This window comes from Loxodonta africana, chromosome X (genome assembly GCF_030014295.1).
Source record: "Loxodonta africana isolate mLoxAfr1 chromosome X, mLoxAfr1.hap2, whole genome shotgun sequence".
NCBI lineage: Eukaryota > Metazoa > Chordata > Mammalia > Proboscidea > Elephantidae > Loxodonta > Loxodonta africana.
The window spans coordinates 17,322,428-17,347,854 of record NC_087369.1 but is presented as its reverse complement, the minus strand read 5'-3'; the positions used below and the strand labels follow the sequence as shown (position 1 = coordinate 17,347,854).

The window sequence follows — 25,427 nt, the reverse complement described above, 5'->3', positions numbered from 1 at the left end:
GGTACCACAGAAGAAAGGCCTGGCAATCTACTTTCATAAGATCATAGCCACTGAAAACTCTATAGAGCGCAGTTCTACTCTGACATGCTTGGGGTCGCCATGAGTCAGAATCGACTCAATGGCAACATGTTTGGTTTTGGTTTATGAAGCATCTCTAAGAGCTTACCAAAAGAAAACGTATTCATAATATGCTTGACTGGTGACTCACTCTTCTGACCAGCCAGGGTTTGTCTCCAAAAGGCTCAGAATTCCGTGTCTGGAAAAACGGTTTGGGAGCTTTAGGACAGAGGAAATATCCTCTTCATCTGTGTATCCTCATTACCTCCCAGAGTGCCTAGCATAGAGTTATTGTTGTTGTGTGCCGTGGAGTCGATTCCGACTCAGAGCGACCCTACAGGGCAGAGGAGAACTGCCCCGTGGGGTTTCTAAGGCCGTGATCTTTATGGGAGCAGATCACCAGGTCTTTTCTCCCGTGGAGCCACAGGGCAGGTTCAAACTCAACCCTTCTGTAAGCAGCCAAGAGCTTAACCATTGTGCCACGAGAACTCCTACATCATAAACATTTATGAGCAAATGAATGAATGGATTGAAGAATACTTACCAGCAGGGGGAAGCATTCTAGTATCTCATGGATTCAGGTTCTTAAGGAACTTCTAATATTCTGGGGTCACTTTGAAAAAAAATCCCATTTGGATAGCTTCTCTTAGTTACTATTAGAGAATACTGACTGCCTAATGTATGTGGCCAGTCTCATCAGCAGTTTAAGATTTTACCTACTGTGTATTAAAAATAAGGCCTCCAGATCCCTCCAGGAGAAAAAACATAAGTGTGTGAAGATAGCGCGTGTTCCGTTTCTTGAAATGGCTCTGAAAGATCTCTGTTACTCCGTTACCCTTTTCAGTGACTAACCCAGGGTTTCTCAACCTCGGGCCTAATGACATTTTGGGCTAGATAATTCTTTGTTGTGTCGGGGCTGCGATATAAGAGAGATTCGATATGTTGTTAAAAAAACGATTTCAAATCATGTCCTTTTGACCGTATGCTTGAAATGAAATGCTTCAGCTGTAATCTAAGGCAACTCTAAATCTCTAGAGCAGGGGTCCTCGAGGAAAATCCTTGTGCATTTTAGGATGTTTAGCAGCATCCCAGAATCCTCCACCTGGTTGTGATAACCAAAATGTCTCCAGACACTGCCAAGTGTCCCCTGGGGGGCGCATTCGCCCCTGATTGACAGCCAGTGCTCTAAACTAATATTGAAAGAATAGTAATTGTCTTGCATTTGATTCGAAGCTCTGGAAATAAGCTTCAAGAAGCAGCATATGTTCCAGTTGTCTTTAACTCATTGTTGAGGACTCCGGCAGTGACAGCTTTGCCTATTTTGAAATGGTTTGATTCACAAAGCCTCATTATTTTCGGCCAGTTTTCTCCTTGAAACAACTTTATCTTCAGAAATGCAAGTTAATAAACTGAGGATCTTTTCTTACATTTACTGTGATTTTCTACACTGATTCAGCACTGACTTCCACGGCTAGGTTTTGTTTTTTAATTTTTATGGTGCTTTAAGTGAAAGTTTACAAATCAAGTCAGCCTCTCATACAAAAATTTATATACAACTTACTATATACTCCTAGTTGCCCTCCCCCTAATGAGACAGCACATTCCTTCCCTCCACTCTCTCTTTTCGCGTCCATTCGGCCAGCTTCTGACCCCCTTTGCCCTATGATCTCCCCTCCAGATAAGAGATGCCAACACAGTCTCATGTGTCTACTTGATCCAAGAAGCTCACTCTTCACCAGTATCACTTTCTATCTTATAATCCAGTCCAATCCCTGTCTGAAGAGTTGGCCTTGGGAATGGTTCCTGTCCTGGGCTAACAGGCCTGGGGACCATGACCTCCAGGGTCCTTCTAGTCTCAGTCAGACCATTAAGTCTGGTCTTTTTATGAGAATTTAGGGTCTGCATCCCACTGGTCTCCTGCTCCCTCAGGGGTTCTCTGTTGTGTTCCCTGTCAGGGCAGTCATCGCTTGTAGCCGGGCACCATCTATTTCTTCTGGTCTCAGGCTGATGCAGGCTCTGGTTTACGTGGCCCTTTCTATCTCTTGGGCTCGTAATTACCTTGTGTCTTTGGTGTTCTTCATTCTCCTTTGTTCCAGGTGGGTTGAGACCCACTGATGCATCTTTGATGGCCGCTTGCTAGCATTTAAGACCTCAGACGCATGGCTAGGTATTTTTATTTAATAATTTCTAAAAAGCATATAGAGTGGCTTAGGGAACTCTGGACTAGTCCACAACATAGTGTTAGCACTGACTTTTTTTTTTCAATCAAGTTCATTACAATATTTGGGGCCCTGGTGGTACAGTGGTTAAGCGTTTGGCTGCTAACCAAAAGGTCAGCAGTTCAAATCCACTAGTCGCTCCTTGGAAACCCTATGGGGCAGTTCTACTCTGTTTTATAGAGTTACTGTGAGTCAGCATAGACTCGACAGCAACGGATTTGGTGTTTTGTTTTTAAGTAAAACTGGCGTTAAAATGTAATAATAGCCTTTATTACATCTCAGCTCAAGACTCCATCCCTAGAAAGAAATTTGCCATTGCTTCTGGTATTTATTTCCTGGTATTTAAAGACTAGGGAGCTCTAGTGGCACAGTGATTAAGAGCTCAGCTGCTAACTGAAAGGTCAGCAGTTTGAACCCACCAGACACTCTGTGGGAGAGATGTGGCAGTCTGCTTCTGTGAAGCTTAAACCCATAAACTCACTGCCCTTGAGTTGACTCCGACTCATAATCTTGGAAACTGTATGAGGCAGTTCTACTCTGTCCTACAGGGTAGCTGTGAGTCAGAATGACTCCATGGCAAAGGGTTTGGTTTTATTAAAGACTAAGATCCCTGAGTGGTGCAAATGGTTTGCACTGGAGTACTAACTGAAAGGTTAGTGTTTCAAACCCACCTGGTGGCACCATGGAAGAATGTCCTGGCGATCTGCTTCCCCAAGAAAACCCTATAGAGCAGTTCTACTCTGTAATACACGGGGCTGCCATGAGTCAGAATTGACTCCACAAGCAACAGGTTTGGGTTGGTTTATCTAAAGAGTATGGTACTAATCCTGTTTTTTATTTATTCTAGATGTTATCTATTTTGTTCCTGTTAGTGCAGAAGGACTTAGCATTATTTCAACATCCCCTCATTTCTGCTCCTACATATAAATGTTACAGTTTTTCCTTAAATCAATTGTCAGTGTTTAAATGATGACACAAGTTAAGTGCACTACAGAGCCACTAACGTACGCTGACATCCTTGTGTTGAAGTTTTAAACGTTCCTTTTTCATTTCACGGCCTTTGAGAGGGAGAGAAGATCAAAGCATGTGGCCATCATACCACATTTAACAAGAAGTACTAATACCATATTTGAAAACTTTCTAATAGATTACATAAAGTCTCAAGGTTTTATTATTAGAAGGGAGAGGCCCTATTTCATCCTGATCTCTTGTATTTAGCATAAATTAAAACGATGTACTTTTCTTACAATTTAAGAGACAATTATAAAATCTGACTTTTAATTTTTCATAAAAATACTTTCTGTGCCATCATTACCACTAAGAAATCGGGACCATCTAGATAACAAAAGCAGGGGATTAAAAAAGATACCCTATGGTAATGACAGATAAAGACGATACTCAGTGAGAAGCGTGGCTATAATAAAGCCCACAGCTCGGAAATTTTAGTAATCAAAGTCAAGCTATTAATTACTAACAAAGACGCCAACAGTGCTTTGTCTTTCACGGTGAATGCACAATTAGCACTTAATATTAAAACTAGGGAATAAACCGTCCATAATCCACTGAAAAAGACCATCTGCTTCTATAAATTTCGTTCTCATACACTGGCCAAAAGCAGAGAACAGATTAACAAAATAATGGGCCTTGCGCTGTTAATTGGTAGGTCATTTGCAGTTGTGCTGTTGCTATTAGAATTTAGTAAGCCATTCCTTCTGCTAAATTAATAAGCAGCCAAGATTATGTAATGGTTGCTTTCAGCAGCTAATTATTTTTCCCATAGTTCCTTCTCCCCCTTACCCCCAATCAGCTAGTCTCCAGCCCTCATTTTCCGAGCCACAGACCAATGTTAATTAAGAGCATAACCAATGAGTTTCAACTTGGAGGTGGCTACCTCTGGAACCCTGGGGATATAGGTGTTTGGTGCAGAAAAACAGACAGCAGCACTTGGAATTAGAGGGTTTCATTGCATAGCATCAGAGCAATCTTTGAACCAATGGCACCTGTTTTTGGTAGTAAGGGAGAAAAGGACATTGGAATGTGCCTTTGGGGCTTGACTGGGCAGGGAGCAGGGAGAAGCTTGGGTGGGGGCCTAGAGAACTACAGATAGCCAGCTCTGTGCTCTTCCCTGGCACTTTCTTCTGTATTTCAATATTCATCAATCATACAGGTTAGTAGGAAAATTTCCAAGCACCAAGACCAGTGCTTAACAAGGGGATGCATTATCAATTTTTATTTTGCTAAATAAAGGCATTAAAAAAAATGCCCCCAAGCCCCTATTATATACTCTCGATTTTATAAAGACATTTTAACACACACACAAAAGAAAGAACACAATCCTTCATTTCTTTAAATTTAGCTTCATGAAAAATTTAGCTTTTTTTTACTGGGAGCCCTTAGAAAATCTTGGAGACTATTCTGGAACCTTTGCAAAAAAGGGCATGGTCCAACAAGAACAATTTTCTAGCTTCCTTTGTAAGAATCCAGGAGACTGGGGTAATGAATAGCATTCGACACGGGAAACCCGTGGCTGCTCAAGCAAGGTCACTTAATCCCATGGGGCTTCCCTTTCCTCATCTGTAAAAGAAGATGGTTGGACTAGATGATTCATCAATTCTCTCATTCAAAACAAAAAAAAAAATATCAACATTCATTGTGTGCCAGGAACTAAGCTCAGCATTCCGGTTACCAAATCTATCATTTTAGAGTCCTTATCGGTCAACACACATTAAAAAAAGATTTATTTATTGTGCTTTAGGTGAAAGTTTACAGTTCAAGTTAGTTCCTCATACAAAGATTTATATACACATTGTTATGTGGCCCTAGTTGCTATCTCTATAATGTGACAGCACACTCCTTTCCACCCTGTATTTCCCATGTCCATTCAGCCAGCTCCTGTCCCGTTCTGCCTTTTCATCTCACCTCAGGACAGGAGCTGCCCATTTAGTCTCATGTATCTACTTGAACTGAGAAGTATACTCTTCACAAGTATCAATTTTATAACTCATAGTCCAGTCTATTCTTTGTCTGAAGAGCTGGCTTCGGGAATGTCAACTTACATATTTACTAGTTGCGATTTTTTTTATATATGCCAAGCGGTAGAATAGGCTGGGGATGCAAAATGGAATACAATTCAAGATGTGCTAAATGGAGGCCAGTGGGTACATGGGACAAAGAACTCGTTCTTACAGGGTTTTAGGTTCAGACTTCACAGGAGAGGGGACGTTTAGGAGAAAGGGCATGCCAAGCTGAGCAGATCTTCGGCAAAGCTAAACTGAACCCAGACGGGTAAGGGGTGGCCCCAAGTGACGGGAACAAGACTCTATCTCGAAGATGAAAGGCTGTCTGCGTTTTTCAGCAGAGAACGGACAGTAACCCATCTGATACGCAGCACTGAGGATGGGCGAGGCAAACGCACGAAAGACTCTTGCAAAGCCTGGGGCGAAAAGTGTCTAGACTATGGCAGTAGCCGCGCCATGGGAGGCAAGGGCCGGGTTCCGAAGAGTTATGAGGCGGAATACTTGCAAAAGAACCTCTGACCGCTTGCACGAGCTCCACGAAAGAGCTGACTTGATTTCCCAGGAATTGCAGGCCCACTCCCTTATCATCCCTGGCCGTCACACTTCCCTCATGCCAGCCTCTTAGGGGCATGGAAAGTGATCCGGGCACGAACGTGGCTCTTCCAGGTAGGAAGCTTCCACGATCGGCATGGTGGTACCTGCAAAGCACGCCACGGAACCCCGTCGACCCACCATAGACGAAGCCCGGGAAGCAGCCCGCGAGCACCCCGGGGGCAGGGGCGCCAGGGCGCAGGCGCGCCAGCCCCGGCAGAAGCCGCTTCCGGGTCACGTGGCCGAGTTTCCGGTCCGCGCCACCCGGCTGGGTGGATACCCGGCCAATCGGCTGCCTTGGGCGGTGCCGTCGCCGACTCTGCCTCCGGTGTCGTGGGCGGTGACCGGGCTGCTTCCCGCGCGTCGCCTAGCCCGCCCCTCCGCTCGCCGCAGCCCCGGCTCCTCCCTCGGCCGGCCCCCGGGGCGGGGTCTGTCGGCTCGCCCTCCCCTCGCCGCCTAACCCAGCCTTTCTCCAAACTGGTCCCCTCCCCTCAGCAACACGGCTGCTGCTCCTCACCCCGGCGACAGGGGTTTCCCCTTAGCCGCCACCGCTGCCGGCCGAGCCCCGCCGCGCCCGCGGCCCGCGGCCGCAGTAAGTCCCGGGGGGCGAACGAAGGCTGGGGAAGGAGAGGGTGGGGGAGGGCCGGGCGCGCCCCCCGCCGCCCCGCGCGCGCCCCGGCGAACCCACCCAGCGCCCGCCCGGCCGCTTCCCGGGCGCCGCGCCCCGCAACTCACTTCTCTCGGCGTCCGCGCCCCGGGCTGCAGGAGTCCGTCCCGGCCGCCGCACCAGCCCCGTCGCACTTGTGGTTCGGGAATCGCTTCAAGTTTTGCGGGGCGTTTTGGGGAGGGGACGCAGCGGGGAACTGTGGCGGCCGAGGACCCCTGGCGCCCCCTGCGCGGCGGCGGATGCCATTGTCTCCTCGCCCCGGTGCGGCCAGCGGATGGAGTGTGGCCCCGAGGGGGGGCGTCGGCGACGCCCAGACCCGAGGAACGCTGGCCCCGAGCCCGCTCCGCGGCAGAGCCCATTGTTTTTAACACCAACCTCGAGGAATTGTGCTTTGCGATTTGCGGCAAAATCAAAGCATTGATTTTTAATAAGAGGGAAGGAGTACTTTAGGGAGAGTGAATTATTTATTTGTCCTGTGAAGTGGCAGGGCGGATACAAGAATGCTGCAGACAGCCTTGAGCCCAGACTCCGATCGCTAGTAGACCCCTACCTTTCCTGGACACCAAGCTCTATGAACACAGAGTCCATTCTTTTCCGAGTTCTAGTAACGGGTTTATATTCAGCGTGGTCCAGTCGATGCGTCCCTTGCGGCCCCTTCGAATGCCGCTATATGCAGGATTTGTTTGGGAGGCACACTGACGTCTCTGAATAAGGTTCATGTATTTTGTGCCAGTGAAGGGTTTTGAGATAAAATTGCTTTGCGTCTTTAAGCCAGTTTTAACTTTAAAAAGTTAAATTGCGGCGTCATGAATTTCCAGATATCTCGTTGATGCCTTTTTGGATTATTACAAAAAAAAATACGACACTAATTAGCGACTTTGGAAATGTAGGGCTCATTTTATTCTAAATTGGTTGTGTAAATTCCGCCTTTCCATGTTCATATTCAAGATGGTGTGATGAATATTAAAAACCAGGTTTGAATTATATTTGCAGCCACACTGTTAAAGGAACTTATAGTTAAAAGAAAAAAAATCTCTCTGAATTGTACCTTTAAATTGCCTTTGTTGAAACGATACTTAGATGTGCGCAGTTGAGATGACCAGTTGAATTACAAGAAGAACCAGAAAGCCAAACTCGTTGTGGTCCGAGTCGGTTCTGACTCATAGCGACCCTTTAGGACAGCGCAGAACTACCCCATGGGGTTTCCAAGGCGCTGCCGATGGATTCGAACTGCTGACCTTTTGGTTAGCAGCGGAGCTCTTAACCACTGCGCCACCGGGGCCCCTCTGGTCCTTTAAAAATTAAACATGTAGATGAATCAACATCTGTTGGTTTGCAGATTCCAAATAACTATACACAGAGGAGCGTATCAAATACGCTAGAATACAGCAGTCACTCAATCTGTAGGTGCTATTTTTGATGGTTTTTAAATGAAGTATTGTGTAATGTCTCTAAATATGTTTAACTCTTAGTACTTCTGGCTTTTTTAAGGTTTATTTTCTCTTTCATAATCTTACACTCATTATTGTGTGCATACGTATGTTGGATTTTTTAAAAAGTGAGGTCAAAACATCTTTAAAAATCAGGCTCTCATTAAGAAAAACATCTATTTATGGGATCCTTTTTTGGTTAATATTTTAGATTTTTAAATTTTGTTTAAAATATGCTAGCATAAACTGAAGAGTGCATTTTAAGTGATAATAGCCTTGTCTACAAGGAATTCAGCCCGGAGCTAGACGGCCTCAGGGTGAAAAATAGTAGGTCTTCTCTTTCTTTCAAATGTACCTGAAGGAGATGATGTCTCCAGTTCTTCTGTGATGCGTAGACAGTGTGGGTATACATATAAAAAAAAGCACAAGTAAAAAATACTGTTTTAAATGACAGAAGAGTTATCTTTCTTCAGAAATTTCACTCCAACTGAACTGGTTTTCTTTTCCATGCGCTCCTTTCCAAACTTGAGTGGAATAGGGTGGGGTGGCGAGGTCTGCATATAGTAAGAAGAGCTTTCTGCAAGCATCTCCTGCTGTTTTAATTGGCATAGAAATACTGATAGCTACTAGTCATTATCAGTTAAACACCCCCCCTTCTCTAAAAAGCATGTAATTTTAATCTTAACTCTGTTGAGTCAAAGGGTTGCATCTAACCTTGGTTTTATTTACCTTAACAGATGCAGTTTATGTTGCTTTTTAGTCGTCAGGGAAAGCTTCGACTGCAGAAATGGTATGTCCCATTATCAGACAAAGAGAAGAAAAAGATCACAAGGGAACTTGTGCAAACCGTGTTAGCACGTAAACCTAAGATGTGCAGCTTTCTTGAGTGGCGAGATCTGAAGATTGTTTACAAAAGGTATGATTTCTTCCCCCCGCCCCCGCCACCCCAGAACGTTGAAATAGCAATCTTAGGTCATTTATGATGTGAAAATTGCAGACTTTTAAGAGATGATGTTTATAAATAATGATTAATAAAGATTTAGATGAAATAGGTTTAAGGTGAAGCTTTGTGTTTGATGAATTACTCAGTCTAAAACGATAAATGCAGGGAAATAAGCTATAAAACTATACAACTGAAGGCATAAATGCTTATTAGTTATCATTTTAGAAAAATGGAATTCAGTTCTTTGCAGAGATCAATATTTTTCATTTAGAAAGTGGTATAGTCTATTAATATCTGTACCTGTTTTAAATCCTTTAAATTTCTCGATTTTTCTGAGCAGGTTGAAAAAAAATTTCTTGAACGTTTTTAGGAGGACCTTAACTTTCTTCCCTATTTCTGTTTCCCTTTATGACTAGCTTACTGAGTTTAAGATATGCATTTCTGCATATAAAAGTTGGCTCTTGTGTGGGAGGTGTGCAGAGGACAAACCGAATGGGATGCAGCGAGGTAAAGAGGGGTGAAGAGGAGTCCGCTTATCCCACTGCCAGCATGGATGGAGCTTTCTGTGGGGGAGATGGCAGGGGAAGAAATGGAGATTATCGGGCAGAGTTTCTTCAATTTTATCAACTCCCCTTCTAACAGTAGAATTTAATCACCTTTGGATGATCTTGTATCCAGTGTTTGATTTAGTACTTGTTGAGAAAGATCATAGAAAAATCATAGAATTTTAGAGCTGGGAGATATCTTAGAATAGCCTAGGCAAGAGATTTTTTCCTTTCAGCTCCCCTCCCCTACCGGAGTAGTAGAGACTTAATAAATAAAACAAGAGGAAGTGGACCTGCTCTTGTGAAATCCCTCGCGCGGGGGATCTTGTACCCCTCTCACTTGACCTCTATCCTTTACACCGGAGACAGTTCCGGATCCGGAGTTTGAAAACCACTGCTGTTAAGCAAACCTCCGTTTTATGAAAATGAGATTTTGGGAGAAGCAGCTCAAGGTCATATGCTGGTTAGTGACTGACATGGGGGTAGAACTCAGATCTTAATCATGTAGGCAAAAGTTTTAAATAAGGATGAAAAGAAGATTCGATTTGCATTTCTTAAAAACTCATTGTAATAACAAGCTGGATGAGAGGGGGGTGTAAGCTGAGAGGTGAGTTAGATTGTATAATGATGTAGTCCTCAAGGGAGACAATGGCTATAGGCTCAGCAGGTGGAAAGAAGCACCTGTATGGAGGTCAGTGTGACTAAGACTCCTTACTGCTAGAAGTGGGGAAGGCAGTAAAGGGAGGGAGCAGGAGTGGGGTCACAGCCACATCTCTGGTTTTGCCAACTTTAGAAAATGGTGAATCAGAAATCTCAGCCCATCTTTGGACAAATTGGCTTTGGGATGCCTGTGTGATTTCCATTTGGAGATGCCTAGTTTAAAGGAGCCCCAGTGGAGCAGTGGTTAAATGCTCGGCTGCTAACCAAGAGGCCTGTGGTTTGAACCCACCAGCTGCTCCGTGGGAGAAAGATGTGGCGTCTGCTTCCGTAAAGATACAGCCTTGGAAACCCTATGGAGCAGTTCCCTGTCCTGTAGGGTTACTGTGAGTCAGAATCGACTCGACAGCACCCAACAACAACAGTTTGATGCGGTGGATATAGGCGTGGAAGTCAGGGGGAAAATTAGGCATAAAGTGTTAGATCACCAACATTTAAGCGGCAGGCAGGGGGACCTTCAGAGCTGAATGAGAACCAGAGAGAGTAAAAGTGTGTGGTCAGTAAAGTCAAGGGAAGGGGGAGAGGGTTTCACGAATGGGCTCACCAGTGCCAGATGTCACATAAAGTTCAATTAAAATGAAGAAAGAACCCATTAGATTTTACAGTGAGCATTTCCCAAAATGCCCTTTGCCAGAACATTTTCAGTGGAGTAGAGACAAAACTCTCGATGTAATGGGATGAAGTGTGAAGAGGTGGAGAAATTTAAACAGCAAGTGTAGTCTATTTTGGGGAGCTTCGTTGTGAAGGAAAGGAGAGGAGGTGGTAACACCCCTCCCATAGACATAGGAGTGGGGGACAGGGTTAAAGTGTGAGGGACTTAAGCTTATTTATAGATAGGGAAAGGAGTCCCCCGTGTGGAGGAGGAAAATACCAGCAAGGGAATCGGCCCCATGAATCATGAATTCTGCCGCTGAAGGAAATGGGCTTTGAAGCTGCCGAAGAGAAAGCAGTAGTTGGTGTTCCTTGTCACTCAGCCTGCCCCAAATTGGGCCACCACTTTTTCTTTTAAAATCTGTAAAAGGTAATGTATCCTACTGATACTTGCATCCAGCTCCTGTAAGTGAAAGGTGGATTTATCAAGCTATCATTCACATACAAAAGGTGCAGGCTGGCATCACTTTTTCTCTCTCTCTCCCTCATTTTGTACTGAAAACCTCATCTAGTCTGCTACTTAAGGGCATGTTTTTTTTGTTGTTGATACAAACAGATGATTGGTTTTCTCTGGCCCAGCTGGAAGAGAAGACCTTTTAAGCAAGAGAATTACCATTTAACTCCTGAGAAATTCTGATCCGGTACTTTTCAGTGTTCATAGCAGCAAGTGACCTTTATGTGCTCATCAGTTGTCTAATCCGTATTCTTCATCCTGAGTATTGTTCACACAAATTCCCCCTTTTGGGGAGGGGGAGGTAAGGGGTGAGGATAGCGTGGTAGAGTTGAAAACACAGACTGAAAATCTGGGGACTTGAGGTCTAGACCCTGTTTGTGCCATTGGCTGCTTTGGTGACCTTGAACAAGGCATTTTGCCTTTGTTTTCTCATCTCTAAGATAAGTAAATGCTCTTGATGATTGCCTGAAGATACAGCCTCACGCAGTATTTTATGGAAGAGGCACTGGATTAAAGCCATTAAAAGTCAGGAAGAAGGCATACACCTCCAGATGACCAGCTTGAGAATTTGTTGATGGTGACTGTATTGATCTTCTTTACTAACCAAAGAATTTTTAATGACATACCAGTGGGTATTGAGAGCAGCTTAGCTACATTCACCAACAGTCAGCTGATATGACTGCAGAGAAGTCACGTGTGTTGAATATAATAGGCACTTTCAGATGTCCTCTGAGTGCCAGTAATTAGAGTAAGCTTAATCCACTGTGCTAAAAATACCCAAACATACCTTTTTTCTTACTAGTCCATTATTAATTTTACTTCAGATTCGGTCTTACAAATATGCACTAAGAACAAAATGAATGCCTTATTGAATTTTTCAAAAACCAGTTGGTTCTAAAAATAGGGAGTACACTTCAGGTTCTCTTTTACTAAATGGGAATGACAATTTTTATTTCTCTCCCTCTTCAACACTCTTAAAATACGGCTTTGAGTATGCTTTAATCTTGTGCCAGGCGCGTTTCTCAGCTATAGCATTTAATAAAGAACTTATATTACTTTTGAGTTCTGGAGTCAAACCTCTGTTCCACCACTTACCCTGGGCAGGTTACTCAAGCTTCAGTCTCCCTCATAGGACTCAAATGCAACAGTATTGCAAAACTCCTTACCTAGCATTGCGTGCCTCACTCAGTGAGGACTCAGTGAAGTCACCTGTTGTTGTTCGGCTTCTATTTCTTCCTTATGTTCTTATAACCCTGATAGCTAGATTTTCACCTGCAATGAAGAATTCCTTAATTCAATGTCTCTTTTTCAATTCTGGGTGAAAGAAAACATTTAGTGTTGCTGTTTTTGTTTTTCTTTAAATATTACTAGTTGGTGCTTAGACACAGGAGTCCTGATAATTCTTAAATTAATGTTTCCAAATGATTCATACCATTGAAGCCTTTTGCCTGGTGTTCAGGTGCTGCATATTCATAAGTAAGGGCACTGCTGTGGAGGAGGAAAGAGGATGGTGCTCACGTTATAGGTTGCGTATTTAACGGTAGCACTGAAGAAGTAGAAGAGGAATTTTACCCAAGGTGGAATGTTAGTGAACTCCGTGAAATGGAATGATTTAACACTGTTCGTATCAGCTAGTTATTCCTACCATTTTTGTCAGTCCCTTTAATGTTTAGTTTTTTCAATTCAGGGGATCTTATGTATCACTTGGATCAATTTCCCCAAATTCACAGTTGTATTTGGTGAGTATGGGATAGGGAAGATAAGTTTGACTATCCCATTACCTTTTAAACCAATGAACAAGAACATAGTATAGTGACGGGAAAGAGGGAACAATTTGTTCAGGTTGGAGGTGGTGCACTGTTCTGTCCTCGAAGATTTACTCCCTTCGCTGTAACAGATGTATGCATTTGAATGCCTACTTTGTATAAGACTGCAAGAGACCCACCGTTTAAAATAACTTAATGAATATGGAAGTCAGGTAGAACAGACATCCAAAAAGGCAAACATACGGCAAGGGAAGTCTGAGTGGTAGAGCGGAAAAAGGTCTGGAATTAAGGTCAGAAGATCTGGTTTCTTGACCTGCTACTACCATTTGTAGACCCTGTGTTCTTGGGCGTCATTTTTGGTTCCGTTTTCCATTTATAATCAAGAATGATAGTATTTGCTCTTGAAATAAGATGAAATGTTTTTGATAATATTGAAATTAGTAGAGTATTACATAGGTACTAAAAGAAGCCCTAGTGGTTCAAGTGGTTAAGCGCTCATTAGCTAACCAAAAGGTTGGCGATTCGAACCCACCTAGCAGCTCTGTGAGAAAGATCGACTTGTATCAACATCACAGCCAGGAAAACCCTATGGGGCGGTTCTGCTCTGTCACATGGGGCCCCTCTGAGTTGAAACTGACTAGACAGCACCTAAGCACTAATTATTCTTATATTGGAGAGAAATATGAAATATTTGGGATTATTAGCAATATTTGAAATCCCAGAACAGATACGTGCTTTTCTATAATTTTACAAGCAGTAATTGTCTATTGTGGTTTTTTTTTTAAAACAATCATTTACATTCTCAGTGAAAATTACAATCTCAACTGAGACTTTAGAATATAAGTTCGGCTTCCTCAGCTTGAGCATAACCTAGTCCCACGATGCTGGAATCCTAATTTGGAGAAGAATGTGAGAGCTTCCCAGCCGTATTTCTTCGTCAAGGGTAAACAGCCTAACCTTCAGCCCGAGAGTGGAAAATCTGGGGATGGGTCTCGGCTTCCCTGAAGTGATAGGGACTTATGTTCACTTTCACTAACTTCTGTACTAACTTAGAACTGTTTTCTTGCAGCTTTTCCACAATCCTAGAAACTTTTTTTTTATTTTATAATTAGAAATTAATGTCTGCGAGACCAGGGTTCTGTCTAAATCATTAGTTACCTGGACTAGTGTCTCTGTGTTATAGAAAACTAACCTTTTAAAAACAATTCTGTGCTGTTAGAAGTCAAGATAGTTCTTCTTGTGGGTGGGAGGTGTGACTGGAAGAGGGTATAAAGGGCTTCGGGGATTCAGTAATGGTCTTTTTCTTCATCTGGGTGCTGGTACATGGGTGGGTTCACTTTGAAAATTCATTACACTGTATGTATGTTTATGACTTAATGTTCTTCTCTGCGTGCAAGTTCAGAAACACTGGCCTCATGTTGACAGTATGTCAGTAAGTGCTTCAATTGGAATGTTTATTTTCCTCCCCATTTACTCGTTGTTTGAATTAATCACACGATGTATTTTGTTTTAATTAAATAAACTTAAGAAAAACCTGGGTCGGCTATGTTTTAAAGTTGTCGTAGGAAGGAGTCGGAAAACAATAACAGACTAAGTTACTGTTTCTACATAGTGTGGGTGAATGATTTTTTTTCTTTTTGCTTGCCTGCACTTTTCAAAATCTCTCTTATAAGCGTTTATTACTTTTATAGTCTAGGAAAAAAATAATCTGTATTGCTGTAAAAGAAGAAAAAAGTGTATGAGCATAGGGACTTTCACAATAGCGTATGAAATATATTTAGAAAACATGATTATAGGGTAAAATTTTTTTCCACGATTGGGTTTTGTTACAGATATGCTAGTCTGTATTTTTGCTGTGCTATTGAGGATCAGGACAATGAACTTATTACCCTGGAAATAATTCATCGTTACGTGGAACTACTTGACAAGTACTTTGGCAGTGTGAGTAGTATTTTGTTTCTTGCTTTAAGAAATTAAATGTCACAGTGTTTTGTTTTTATTTTAATCTTTTCTACAACAAGTTTATTATTTGATTGGAGGATTCTGACCATTTGAAAGTAGCTCTGAGCCGGACGGAATGACAATTTCTTGTCAGCGTGCCTGTTCCAATAACTGCCAGAATTGCTTGACCCTACAGATCTCCTCATTTAATTACGGTGGTGAGAATGAGATTGAAAATTGTGAAATAGAAAGGAGTCCGAGTACAAACACAGTACTGTTCTGGAAGTGCTTAGTATAGAATTTAGATTTGGTTAGCAGCTGTAATCACAGTGCCCAGGAAGAATGTGTTTAAAGGTCAGGTTTAGTGGGTAGAAAACGATGATGAAAGTTGCCCATGGCGGGGGAGCATGCAGAGTCAGGTCTTACTTAGCTTGTAGACGCTGTGTTTTCCAGTACTTGTGATATGAAACTGAGGCCTACTAAGTCACAGATGCTGAGTGAGCATGATTGCCATTTTTAGAAATAACGAAGACAGGCAGTTCAAATTTTACTGACCACCTCATAGTCGGGAAGGTTGCTTCTTTACATTTTAATAGTACTTTTTTGCTTTTCAGGTGTGTGAACTTGACATCATCTTTAATTTTGAGAAGGCGTATTTTATTTTGGATGAGTTTCTTTTGGGAGGGGAAGTGCAGGAAACATCCAAGAAAAATGTTCTCAAAGCAATTGAGCAGGCAGATCTACTGCAGGAGGTAAGCTACAAGCTGTTTCTTGACTTGGCACTAGCGTGTGTTGCTCTTGCTAGAGACGCCTCAGTCATTTGTCACACTTGCAGAAACTACTCCGAAGCGTGCTTGGCATATAGCGTCTGCCCAGTTGGTTTATATAATATGGGATCGGTCAGTCACATCGGCTCAGTTGTCTGTGGGTTGGTGGTTCACTTTAGAGATGGTCTCTCAATTCTGCCTCTTATTGATGGTTTGTTTTTTCTGGAGCCCAAAACACTAGAGTCTAAACCTTTAGTGGACAGACTAAGATTCATTAAAATTAACACAAATTTGAGAACTCTATCCAGTATTTTGAATTACTTAGATGACCTCCTTTTTCATTAGTGTGGATAACCCAGAGTTGACTCTGAGATTACGGCATTTTCATTCCAGATGGGTTCACATTTTCACCTCAGGTCCAGTAAATAAATGCACATGTAGCCGAGCAAATGACAGCGCTTTGTAATTAGGCTCTTAGTAGGACCCTTTAGACTTCTGTTAGCGGAACTAAAAACACAAGTATCTATACTTCTGTTTGCTCTGCTTTTAAATAGCAAACCATATTCTGTCAAGCTTTTACATTCTTATCTCGCTATCACCCCCCTTCTCTTTGTAATTACTGCAGTCATCCTGGTTTAATTATATTTGATGCTTAAATACTTTAGATTTCTGAAGTCTGAAGTTTCCTAACTAATGCTACCATTTTTCTAAAGACTTAATATTTGTAATTCGCTACCTTAATGCAAGTACCGAGTTGATTTAGTGAGAATTGTGGTCTTTATCATATAGAAAGGTCATAGCATAAGAAGGGGTTAGTAAATACAGCCTATGCAGTGTGTATTCATTAAGGTAAGTGTTAGATATATATATGTATGTAAAAGGTCTTAAATAATTTTGGCCCACTGGTTCATTTTCTAGATGCGTTGAAAGCATGATTTTTTTTATTTCCAGTTTATTTTAGCTCCTTTTTGTTTGTTACATATTTATCAGTTTGTTCTTCCATATTATTAACCAAAAAACCATTGCTGTCGATTCGATTCCAACTCATAGCAACCCTATAGAACAAAGTAGAACTGCCCCATAGGGTTTCTGAGGAGCAGCTGGTGGATTCGAACTGCTGACCTTTTGGTTAGCAGGCGAGCTCTTAACCACTGGGCCACCAGGGCTCCTCTGTATTATTAAGGGAGACTTTAAATCCAGTTTTTAAAGCGTCTGTTGTAAAGGAAATGTCGTTTTAAGGGAACGGAGTAAGAAGAGTAAAGATCCTTTTTCCCCTTTATAATTCTTGGCCTCTGGGGGGGGTGGGGGGGCACTGCTCTCTGGTCAGTTGTGAGGATTACTCGAAGTTGAGACGACACCAGCCACGATATACTTATATTAAATATGCGTGCATTGTCATTTAATGATCTTGTAGTTATCCTGGTGACGCAGTGGTTAAAGCATTTGGCTGCTAACCAGAAGGCTGGTTGTTTGAACCTACCAGCTGCTCTGTGGGAGAAAGATGTGGCAGTTTGCTCTTGTAAAGATTTACAGCCTTGGAAGCCCTGTGGGGCAGTTCTGCCGCATCCTGTGGGGTCACTATGAGTCAAAACCAACTTGATGGCAAAGGGTTTGATTTTTGGGGGGGTTATTATAAAAAAAAAAACTGTACTAAATTCTGTTATATCAGAACCTCGTTTTTCCCCAACTTGTTAATCTTTTCAATTGCATTTGATTTAAAACATTACTAAAGTTACTTCCTAAAAGTACATTTTAAAAGTCTAACTTTTAATTTAAATAAATATATATATTTTTTTTCCTGGAGAGTAATGTTTGGGGCACCAATATCTGCTTGTGCCTGGATTTTTTTTTTTTTAAACAGTACTGGGAAATTGCTGTAGATTTTTATAATGTGACAAAATAAGTTTACCTTATAGTATGTCCTGAGTACTGTACTAGGGGATAGAAAGTTATTATAGGTCCATGTTTATTTGTGTGTATAGTTACGTCCCTTGGTAAGTATTGTCTTCCTTTTAAAAACTTTTTGTTATTTTTGAGAATTTGCACAGCACAACATTCCAATTCAGCAGTTTCTACATGTACAATTCAGTGACATTGATGACATTCCTTGGGTTACTCAACCATTCTCACCCTCCTTTTCTGAGTTGTTCCTCCTCCGTTAACATAAACTCACTGCCCCCTAAGGTTTCTATCTAATCTCTCGAGTCCCTTTTGTTAGTTTGATCCCATATACCAAACCAAAACTAAACCCGTTGCCATTGAGTCTATTCCAACACATAGCGACCCTACGGGACAAAGTAGAACTGCCCCATAGAGTTTCCAAGTAGCACCTGGTGGAATCGAACTGCTGACCTTTTGGTTAGCAACTGTAGCACTTACCCATTTAAAAGAGCACAGTGCTCAAGCAGACATTCTTTACTAGTTGAGCTAAACTATTGTTTTGTTTTAAGAAAACTTCACAGGATATTTTTGGTTTAAGGTTTACAGATTATCTCAGGGCAGTACTTTCAGGGGTTCATTCAACCTTCATGGCTCCAGGAAGCCTGGAGTCTATGAGAACTTGAAATTCTGTTCTGTACTTTCCCCCTTTTGATCAGTGTTCTCTATAGAATCTTGGATCAAAATGTTCAGTAATGGTATATTGTCTTCCTTTTTGAAGTAGTGTTTTTATATCTTTAATCAGGGAAAGTAACAATGGGTAGAGAAGCATAGAATGACTGTAGTCCCATGTGACAGTCTCCTGACTCCTCATTGTTGTTTTAAAACAAAGTGACTACTGTAATTACATTGCTGGTGGTTTGTCTTTAGAAGAGTGCTTTGGCTCTATTATTCATCTGTGGCTGCCTTTACAATGGTTTGTACACAAACCAAAGTGTAGCTTCCTTGAGTACATTTTAAGACATTTTATATTTAATGGTCCGGGTGAACCGTTTTGCTTAATTTAGCTATTCAGGTCTTGAGGAGCAGCAGGTGGTTGGTCCATTCTGAGTGAAGAGTGAGTTTGAAAACATTGCAGATTAAGGTCTTTAAGAACCAAGCTAAAATCTACGTGGGACAGTAAGGTTTCAGATTGCTGTTTCCGTCATCAGCATATGTTGGGAGAAATCCAGGGATGGGAAGATAGCTAAAAGGCATTCACTTACATGTTTATACATGATTCCTGTTTACATCTCTGGGAGAGTATTTGAATATTAAAAAAAAAATAAAGGGGGATAAGATGAGAAAAGGCACTACCCAAACTGGTTAAAAAAAAAAAAAGCTTTCGTTGTAGATAATACAACAATAAAAAAAAACTGTGACGAGTAGTCGCTATTTACTGAGCATTTGTATGTGAGGCGCTGTTTGCTTCAAGCACCCCATGCAACAGCCATGAAAGGATTATAGGTGGTCGTTTTACCAAGTGAAGAAAATAAGGTTCCAGTGAATGGTCTGAGGCCACCTGCTTGGCAAAATCAGGATGCCAGACTGCAGAGCTGTGTGCCATCTTAACGCCCTGCTCTTGCCCCCATTCGTGTGTGGTCTTGCTATGCGTATTTTAAATGTTCTGTTTTGGATACCAACTTCCGTGTTTTTCAGTAATACACATTCATAATTCTCCTAGAAACTTCCTTGTATTGAACAGAGTAGATTTCCTAAGGCTGATGCCACCTTTTGCTTTTTATTTAGGCTGGGGATTTTCATTGTCCAAATTATTAGTAGTTGGAATTTCTTTATTGGATGTATAAAATTTAATGTTTTTCAAATAATTTCTGGTTGGCATTCTTAAAATGCTTGGATCTATAGTAGCTTTTTTTTGGTCTTATAGTTTAGGGCATATGTCATGAAATGATTTTGCTTCTAAAATTGTATGTCATTTTGTATAGCTGTAATGATCCTTATCTAAATGCATTCTTTAATTTATAGTAGAGGTCCTAATTGATTTTAATCTAGCTTTTCACATATCATGGTTTTTCTGTTTAGTGTCGATCTTTTACTTGAATTGATTATTTCTGATCAGCCAAAGATAAGTTTGAACGTGTAGTGAAAATATCTGTGTTGGCTTAAAGGTATATGCAATTACAAAATGATTTTTATTTCGATTTTGTTTTTCATTGTTGAAACAAATATTTCTATCCTTAAAACCCAGCTTTTCTTCAGAAAATTAAAAATTTCCCTTTTGCCTAATTTGTATAAACATTAGGTATTGTTTCACTTTATAGGTGATCGGGACAGATAGTGAATAAAGCAGATTTTCTGTTAGCAGATTACAGTCAATAATGAGAAAATTACATAAATGTATATTTAAATAATAGTTGCTGAAATATCAGCAAGCACTGCGATTAAATAGTAAGGATACCTTTTTAATTTTACTTCACAACTTTGTAAAACAGGGATCAGTTTGCCCTTTCCAGACTGAACATGGCTCTATGAATACATAATCAGACTTGGGAGGTGAAGCCTAGAAATTGATCCATATCTAATTTTTAATGTTGGACTGTTGGAATTTAAAACACATTTCCTTAACATGCCACTGGTACTAAGCTTGATTATTAAACTATTTAAGTGCAACATACTAAAACCCAAACCTGATGCAGTCGAGTTGATTCCGACTCATAGCGACCCTATAGGACAGAGTAGAACTGCCCCATAGGGTTTCCAAGGCTGTGATGTTGACAGAGCAGACAGCCACATCTTTCTCCTGTGGAATGGCTGGTGGGTTCGAACTGCAGACCTTTTGGTTAGCAGCTGAGTGCTTAACCACTACGCCAGGAGGGCTCCTTGCAACACGCTAAGAATGCTAAATTAATATTCTTTGCAATACTTGGAATATTTTTCCCTACCACCAATTAAATACCTTATCTTAAACTAAATGTTTTTTGGGAGGATGGATGATACAGTTGGATGTACTTTATAAATACACACACGTAATGACAGGGTATACAGCATGCATTTTCCTTTTAAAGCCAGGCACTGACCGGTTTTTCTCTGCTCCTTAATTTTATAGAGCCAGAATGAAGAATGGGGAGGTTTGTCTGAGGATGTCTTATGATAAAGAGCAGTCTAAGACTTTAGTCCCTTTGACCCCCAACTTATTTATTGGTAACTACTAAATTTACCATTCTTGTGGCATGGATAAAATGGGGTGTTATGCCAAGACTGTTGCACGTGAAATGATTTCAAGTCCTTGCTTGGTCCATGGATCAAATACTGCCATACTGGGCCTTGGGCTTTAACCCTCAGTGGCAGGTGCATGATGGCGTTGCTCAGCGCTTTGGGATGTGTTAACCCTTTTTAATACTAACAGCATCACGTTGAAATTGATGGGGTTTTTTCCTTTGAGCTGTTTGCTGTTGGTATTGTTTCTCACTAAGGTAATTGGTGAAATGAAAATCAGTGAGGTACCAAAAGCAAGCATTAAACTCATGAATTTGTTTCTACCTTGAGATGATTCACTTCATGAATATATTTACTGGATTTGCAGTTGTTAATCTGCCTTGTCTAGAAAGTAGTGCTCTACAGAGAATTAGTGCTGCCAAAATTGATTGGTTTTAGTGCTGGGGGCTGCATGATATATCTTAGAACTAAGCAGTGTCTTTGTGGAAGTGATAATAAATCTGTGGGACTGCCATAAAAATGGAAAGGTAAGAATCTTAGGAGAAAAAAAGTGTTCTCTTTAAAAATACGGAGCTTTTGTAGAGTAATATTACTTTCAGTAAATAAGTACTTGAAGTATTAATTTACCTTTTAATATGAAGCCTTTTTTTAAAGTCAAATCTTGCTAATTAAGAATATTTGGATACGCTAGACCAACTCTAGAATATCTTTGTTTAAAAACAATTGGATGTGTTCAGATAAATACAATAATGTCATTTAAAAGTAAAAACCGTTTTGTAAATCCTTTTAGGCTTGCCCTCTTAGGGCAAACTCCTGTCATTCCTTTGTAATTACCACTGTTTATGTTAAAACTTTAAGGCCTAAACTTTTTTCTTTTAAATTGGGTTAAAAATTAACAAGGCACTAGTTTTTTTTTTTTTTAATTCCAGTATATTTGAAATTTTTGTACGTAAACTTGATTGGGGTTTGCTATAAAATTTTTTGGTTAAGTGAGTTTTAGTTACATTAATGCTTGAAACAAAAAGGTTTTCAGGCACAATTAATCTTGCTTTTTACTTTGTTTAATAAACAATTTGGCCAATGTCCTTGGCCACTGGTTTTCAGATTTTAATTATTTGGCTATATGTGTTTTTTTTTTCTTGGTCTGTTAGTCAGAATTTTGAGGATTTTTCTATTGTATTTCTAACCTATTTTGAGCCAGCTCTTGGTACCCTGGGCTCTCTATAATAATGAATAGTTGGAATAACTTAAAATACTCAATAACTGTAAATCAGTGATTTTCAATTTTTTTATTAGAACCTACAGTAGTAAATATATTTTTATATCAATCACATATGAACTGGAAAAATAAAAAAGTTTACTAATGATAGTCTTGTTTCTTGTTTTACAGTCTCACATTTTTTATCCTCTTATGTTTCATGGGACGTTGGTCCTGACCTACTCATTGATTTCTGAGCCTTAGCATGGGGCCAGCAAAGGGCTCTACAGAGTGTCAGCGGTCATTTTAGCTCTTTACAGAATATTTTCTGAAAACTTCAGGATTTGAGTTCTTTTTTCCCCGACTGACAGATTCTTTTTCTCTATTATGTATTCTTTTGTTGTTTCCTCTTTTTTAAATAAAAATTCCCAGTATAGAAAAAGAAGCAAATACAGGCGAGCAGACTATCAGGAGCTCTGGTGGTGCAGTGGTTAAGTGCTTAACTGCTAACTGGAAGGTCGGCAGCTCTCACCCACCGGTGTTCTTTGGGAGAAAGACCTGGTGGTCTGCTCTGGTAAAGATTACAGCCTGGGAAACCCTATGGGGCAGTTCTGTGCTGAGTCAGGATCAACTTGATGCCACACACACAACAATAAACGATAACAATCTTATCCACCAATCGGAGACGATTAGTTTAACTCAGTAATTCTCAATAGGAGCAATTTTGCACCCCCAGGGGACATTTGGCAATGTCTGGAGACATTTTTGGTTGTCGTCACAACTTGGGGGGGGGTGCTACTGGCATCTAGTGAGCAGAGACCAGGAACACCGATCAACATCCCAGAATGCCCAGGACAGCTCCCGCATATCAAATTGTCAATAGTACAGAGGCTGAGAAACCCTGGTTTAACTTAACACTTTGGAATATACAGACTCTGTCTACGTTTATAGACTGTTCCACCTTTTCCACATAACACACAGTGCAGAGCATACATACGTAGCTGGTTGAAAATGAGTAAAAAAACTGAAGCAGGAGAAAAAAAACCCTGAAAATTGTGAAAGAAGCACAAACTGTGCTTAAGAACACAAAATTACCTTTACTTGATAACCAGGGAATGAGGAGGTAATCTGTGGTTGACTTGAGGACCTAATCCACAGCAAAGCTTGTGGGATGTCACTGTATGAATTCAATTTCCTCAGCAACAAAGTCGTTCACTCCTGTTAAGGTTATTGAGTTTTACTGGGAAACAGAATAGAGTATATACCCTGCAGGTAGTCAGAACACTTGGCTTTTCTGCTGATTTTCCCATCCACTTTGGGGATTTAATAGTTATCTTAAAGGAGGAATAATTTAAAGAACCATAATTGCATATATAGACTTCTCTTTAAGGAGCCCTGATGGTGGGATGCTTAAGCACGGGGCTGCTAAGTGATTCAAACCCACCAGCTGCCCCGAGGGAGAAAGATGTGGCAGTCTACTTGAGGAAAGATTACAGCCTTGGAAACCCTGTGGGGCAGTTCTACTCTGCCCTGTAGGGTTGCTATGAGTTGGAATCAACTTGATGGCAATGGGTTTTAGACTTTTTTTCTTTTAGATGTATAGACTTAAAGTTTACTTACTAACAATATTTAGAGTTGGAGTATATGAAATGCTATAATACCAAGAAATCTAGTATGTTCTGAAAGCCCTGATTAAGTTCAGAGTATTTCAAGGTAGGGCTCTTTCTTTTATGATCCAAAAGGAAGACCAGGGCAAGTAAAATACAATCATACTAGAATATGATTAAAATTATTTCTTTATAGCCTAAATTTATATTTCCTATGTTCTTTTTTTTATGTTAATTGGAAACCATGGTGGTGTAGTGGTTAAGAGCTACAGCTGCTAACCAAAAGGTCCCGCCGTTTGAATCTACCAGCTGCTGCTTGGAAACCCTATGGGGCAGTTCTACTCTGTCCCCTAATAGGGTTGCTGTGAGTTGGAATCGACTTGATGGGAATGGGGTTTTTTTTGGTTTATGTTGATTATGCCGCTTTTTATTTAAAAAGTAAGAGTAACTGCTGGAGAATGTAATTGTCCTGAGTATTTTATAACTAAATGGTTTTCAAGCAGAGTTTACCATATTTTTACAGAAATAATGTGCGCCTTCTACATTTGTTTCCCAACTGCGCCCTTCTCCCGTGAGGTATTTTTGTAAGCGTGTTGTACCAATTTTATTTTACAACAACTTGTAAAAAAAAATTGGCACAACGGCGCTTACAGAAATACTTCGTGAGGGGAGGGTGCGGTTGGCAAACATAGAAAGGGTGTGTTATTTGAGTAAAAGTTGTGGTTAAGTTATCCCCATCATTATTTTTAAGACAAATTTATAAAAAGTATATAGTACTATATAGAAATGCAACAAGACACGTGCCTGGCATACTATTAAACATTGAAACCTACCCAGATGTCCAATGGGAAATATGTTAAGGAAGTTACAGTACAACCATACAGTGAAACCATTACATAACTGTAAAGGAAATAAGATTGATTTCTATATGCTGATATGGAAAGATACCCAAGGTGTATGTATCAAGTGAGAAAAGATCTAGTAGCAGGACATTAACAAACTTAATAGTGTAACCCCTGGACATGTTCGAGATTCTCCCCCTTTTTAGAAGTGTCAAATAGCTTGCATTTCATGTTATTTTTTTACATAAAACAATGCTGCAGTGTGAATGAAAGAGTAGGCTTTGTGTTGCTCCGGAATATAAATCTAGAGTAGAATTATCAGAAAAAAAGTTCTAGCACATAAAACGAAGCACATGCCTGCTCGTGGACATTTTAGATGGTAACCACCGGAGAGCAGCCATATTATTCTGTAAAAAAAAAAAAAAAAAATCACTTGAGTTTCCTAGTGCTTCACAAATGCTCATGAAATAAGGCTCTGACACCATGAGCCCTGTCATGTAAAAAGTGCCCTGTAAACTGTGTGGATTCTTCTTTTTATTCATTGCTAAAAATAGATCTTAGTGAGATTGGATCCTCTGCTGTCCTTTTGGTTCAACACAAGAAATAGGGTTCCGGAGTTGAGAGTAAGGACTTTGCATCCTTTGACTCAGAATTCAATAGGAGCATAAAAAGGACCACTGTATTCTAGACCATAAAGGACGGAGGATACTACTTTGTAGTGCAAGGAATAAGTGAAGTGCCTTTACGTGAAAATAGGAGGAGAGTGATACCTTCAGATTACACTTACTTATATTTTTCATTAAATGTAGATTATTTTCTCTCTTACAACGTTGTGTACGGGAAAGCAAATCACGACTGAGGTTTTCAGTCTTAGGTTCAGTACCACCAGTTTACGGAAGCCACTTGCTCAATTCAGTGCTC

The 25,427-nt window shown here is 40.7% G+C and overlaps 1 protein-coding gene across 3 annotated transcripts in view; it reads left to right on the top strand.

The window, feature by feature from the left end:
• Positions 1 to 6,368: 6,368 nt before the first annotated feature.
• Positions 6,369 to 25,427, top strand: part of AP1S2 (adaptor related protein complex 1 subunit sigma 2) — a 29,308-nt gene continuing 10,249 nt past the window's right edge. For all 3 annotated transcript variants that reach the window (XM_010595767.3, XM_010595765.3, XM_010595766.3), the window contains exons 1-4: positions 6,369 to 6,476; positions 8,719 to 8,897; positions 14,890 to 14,998; positions 15,613 to 15,750. In XM_010595767.3, the coding sequence (XP_010594069.1) occupies positions 8,719 to 8,897; positions 14,890 to 14,998; positions 15,613 to 15,750 (426 nt within the window). In that variant the 5' untranslated portion in view covers positions 6,369 to 6,476. The remainder of the gene's footprint in view (positions 6,477 to 8,718; positions 8,898 to 14,889; positions 14,999 to 15,612; positions 15,751 to 25,427) is intronic.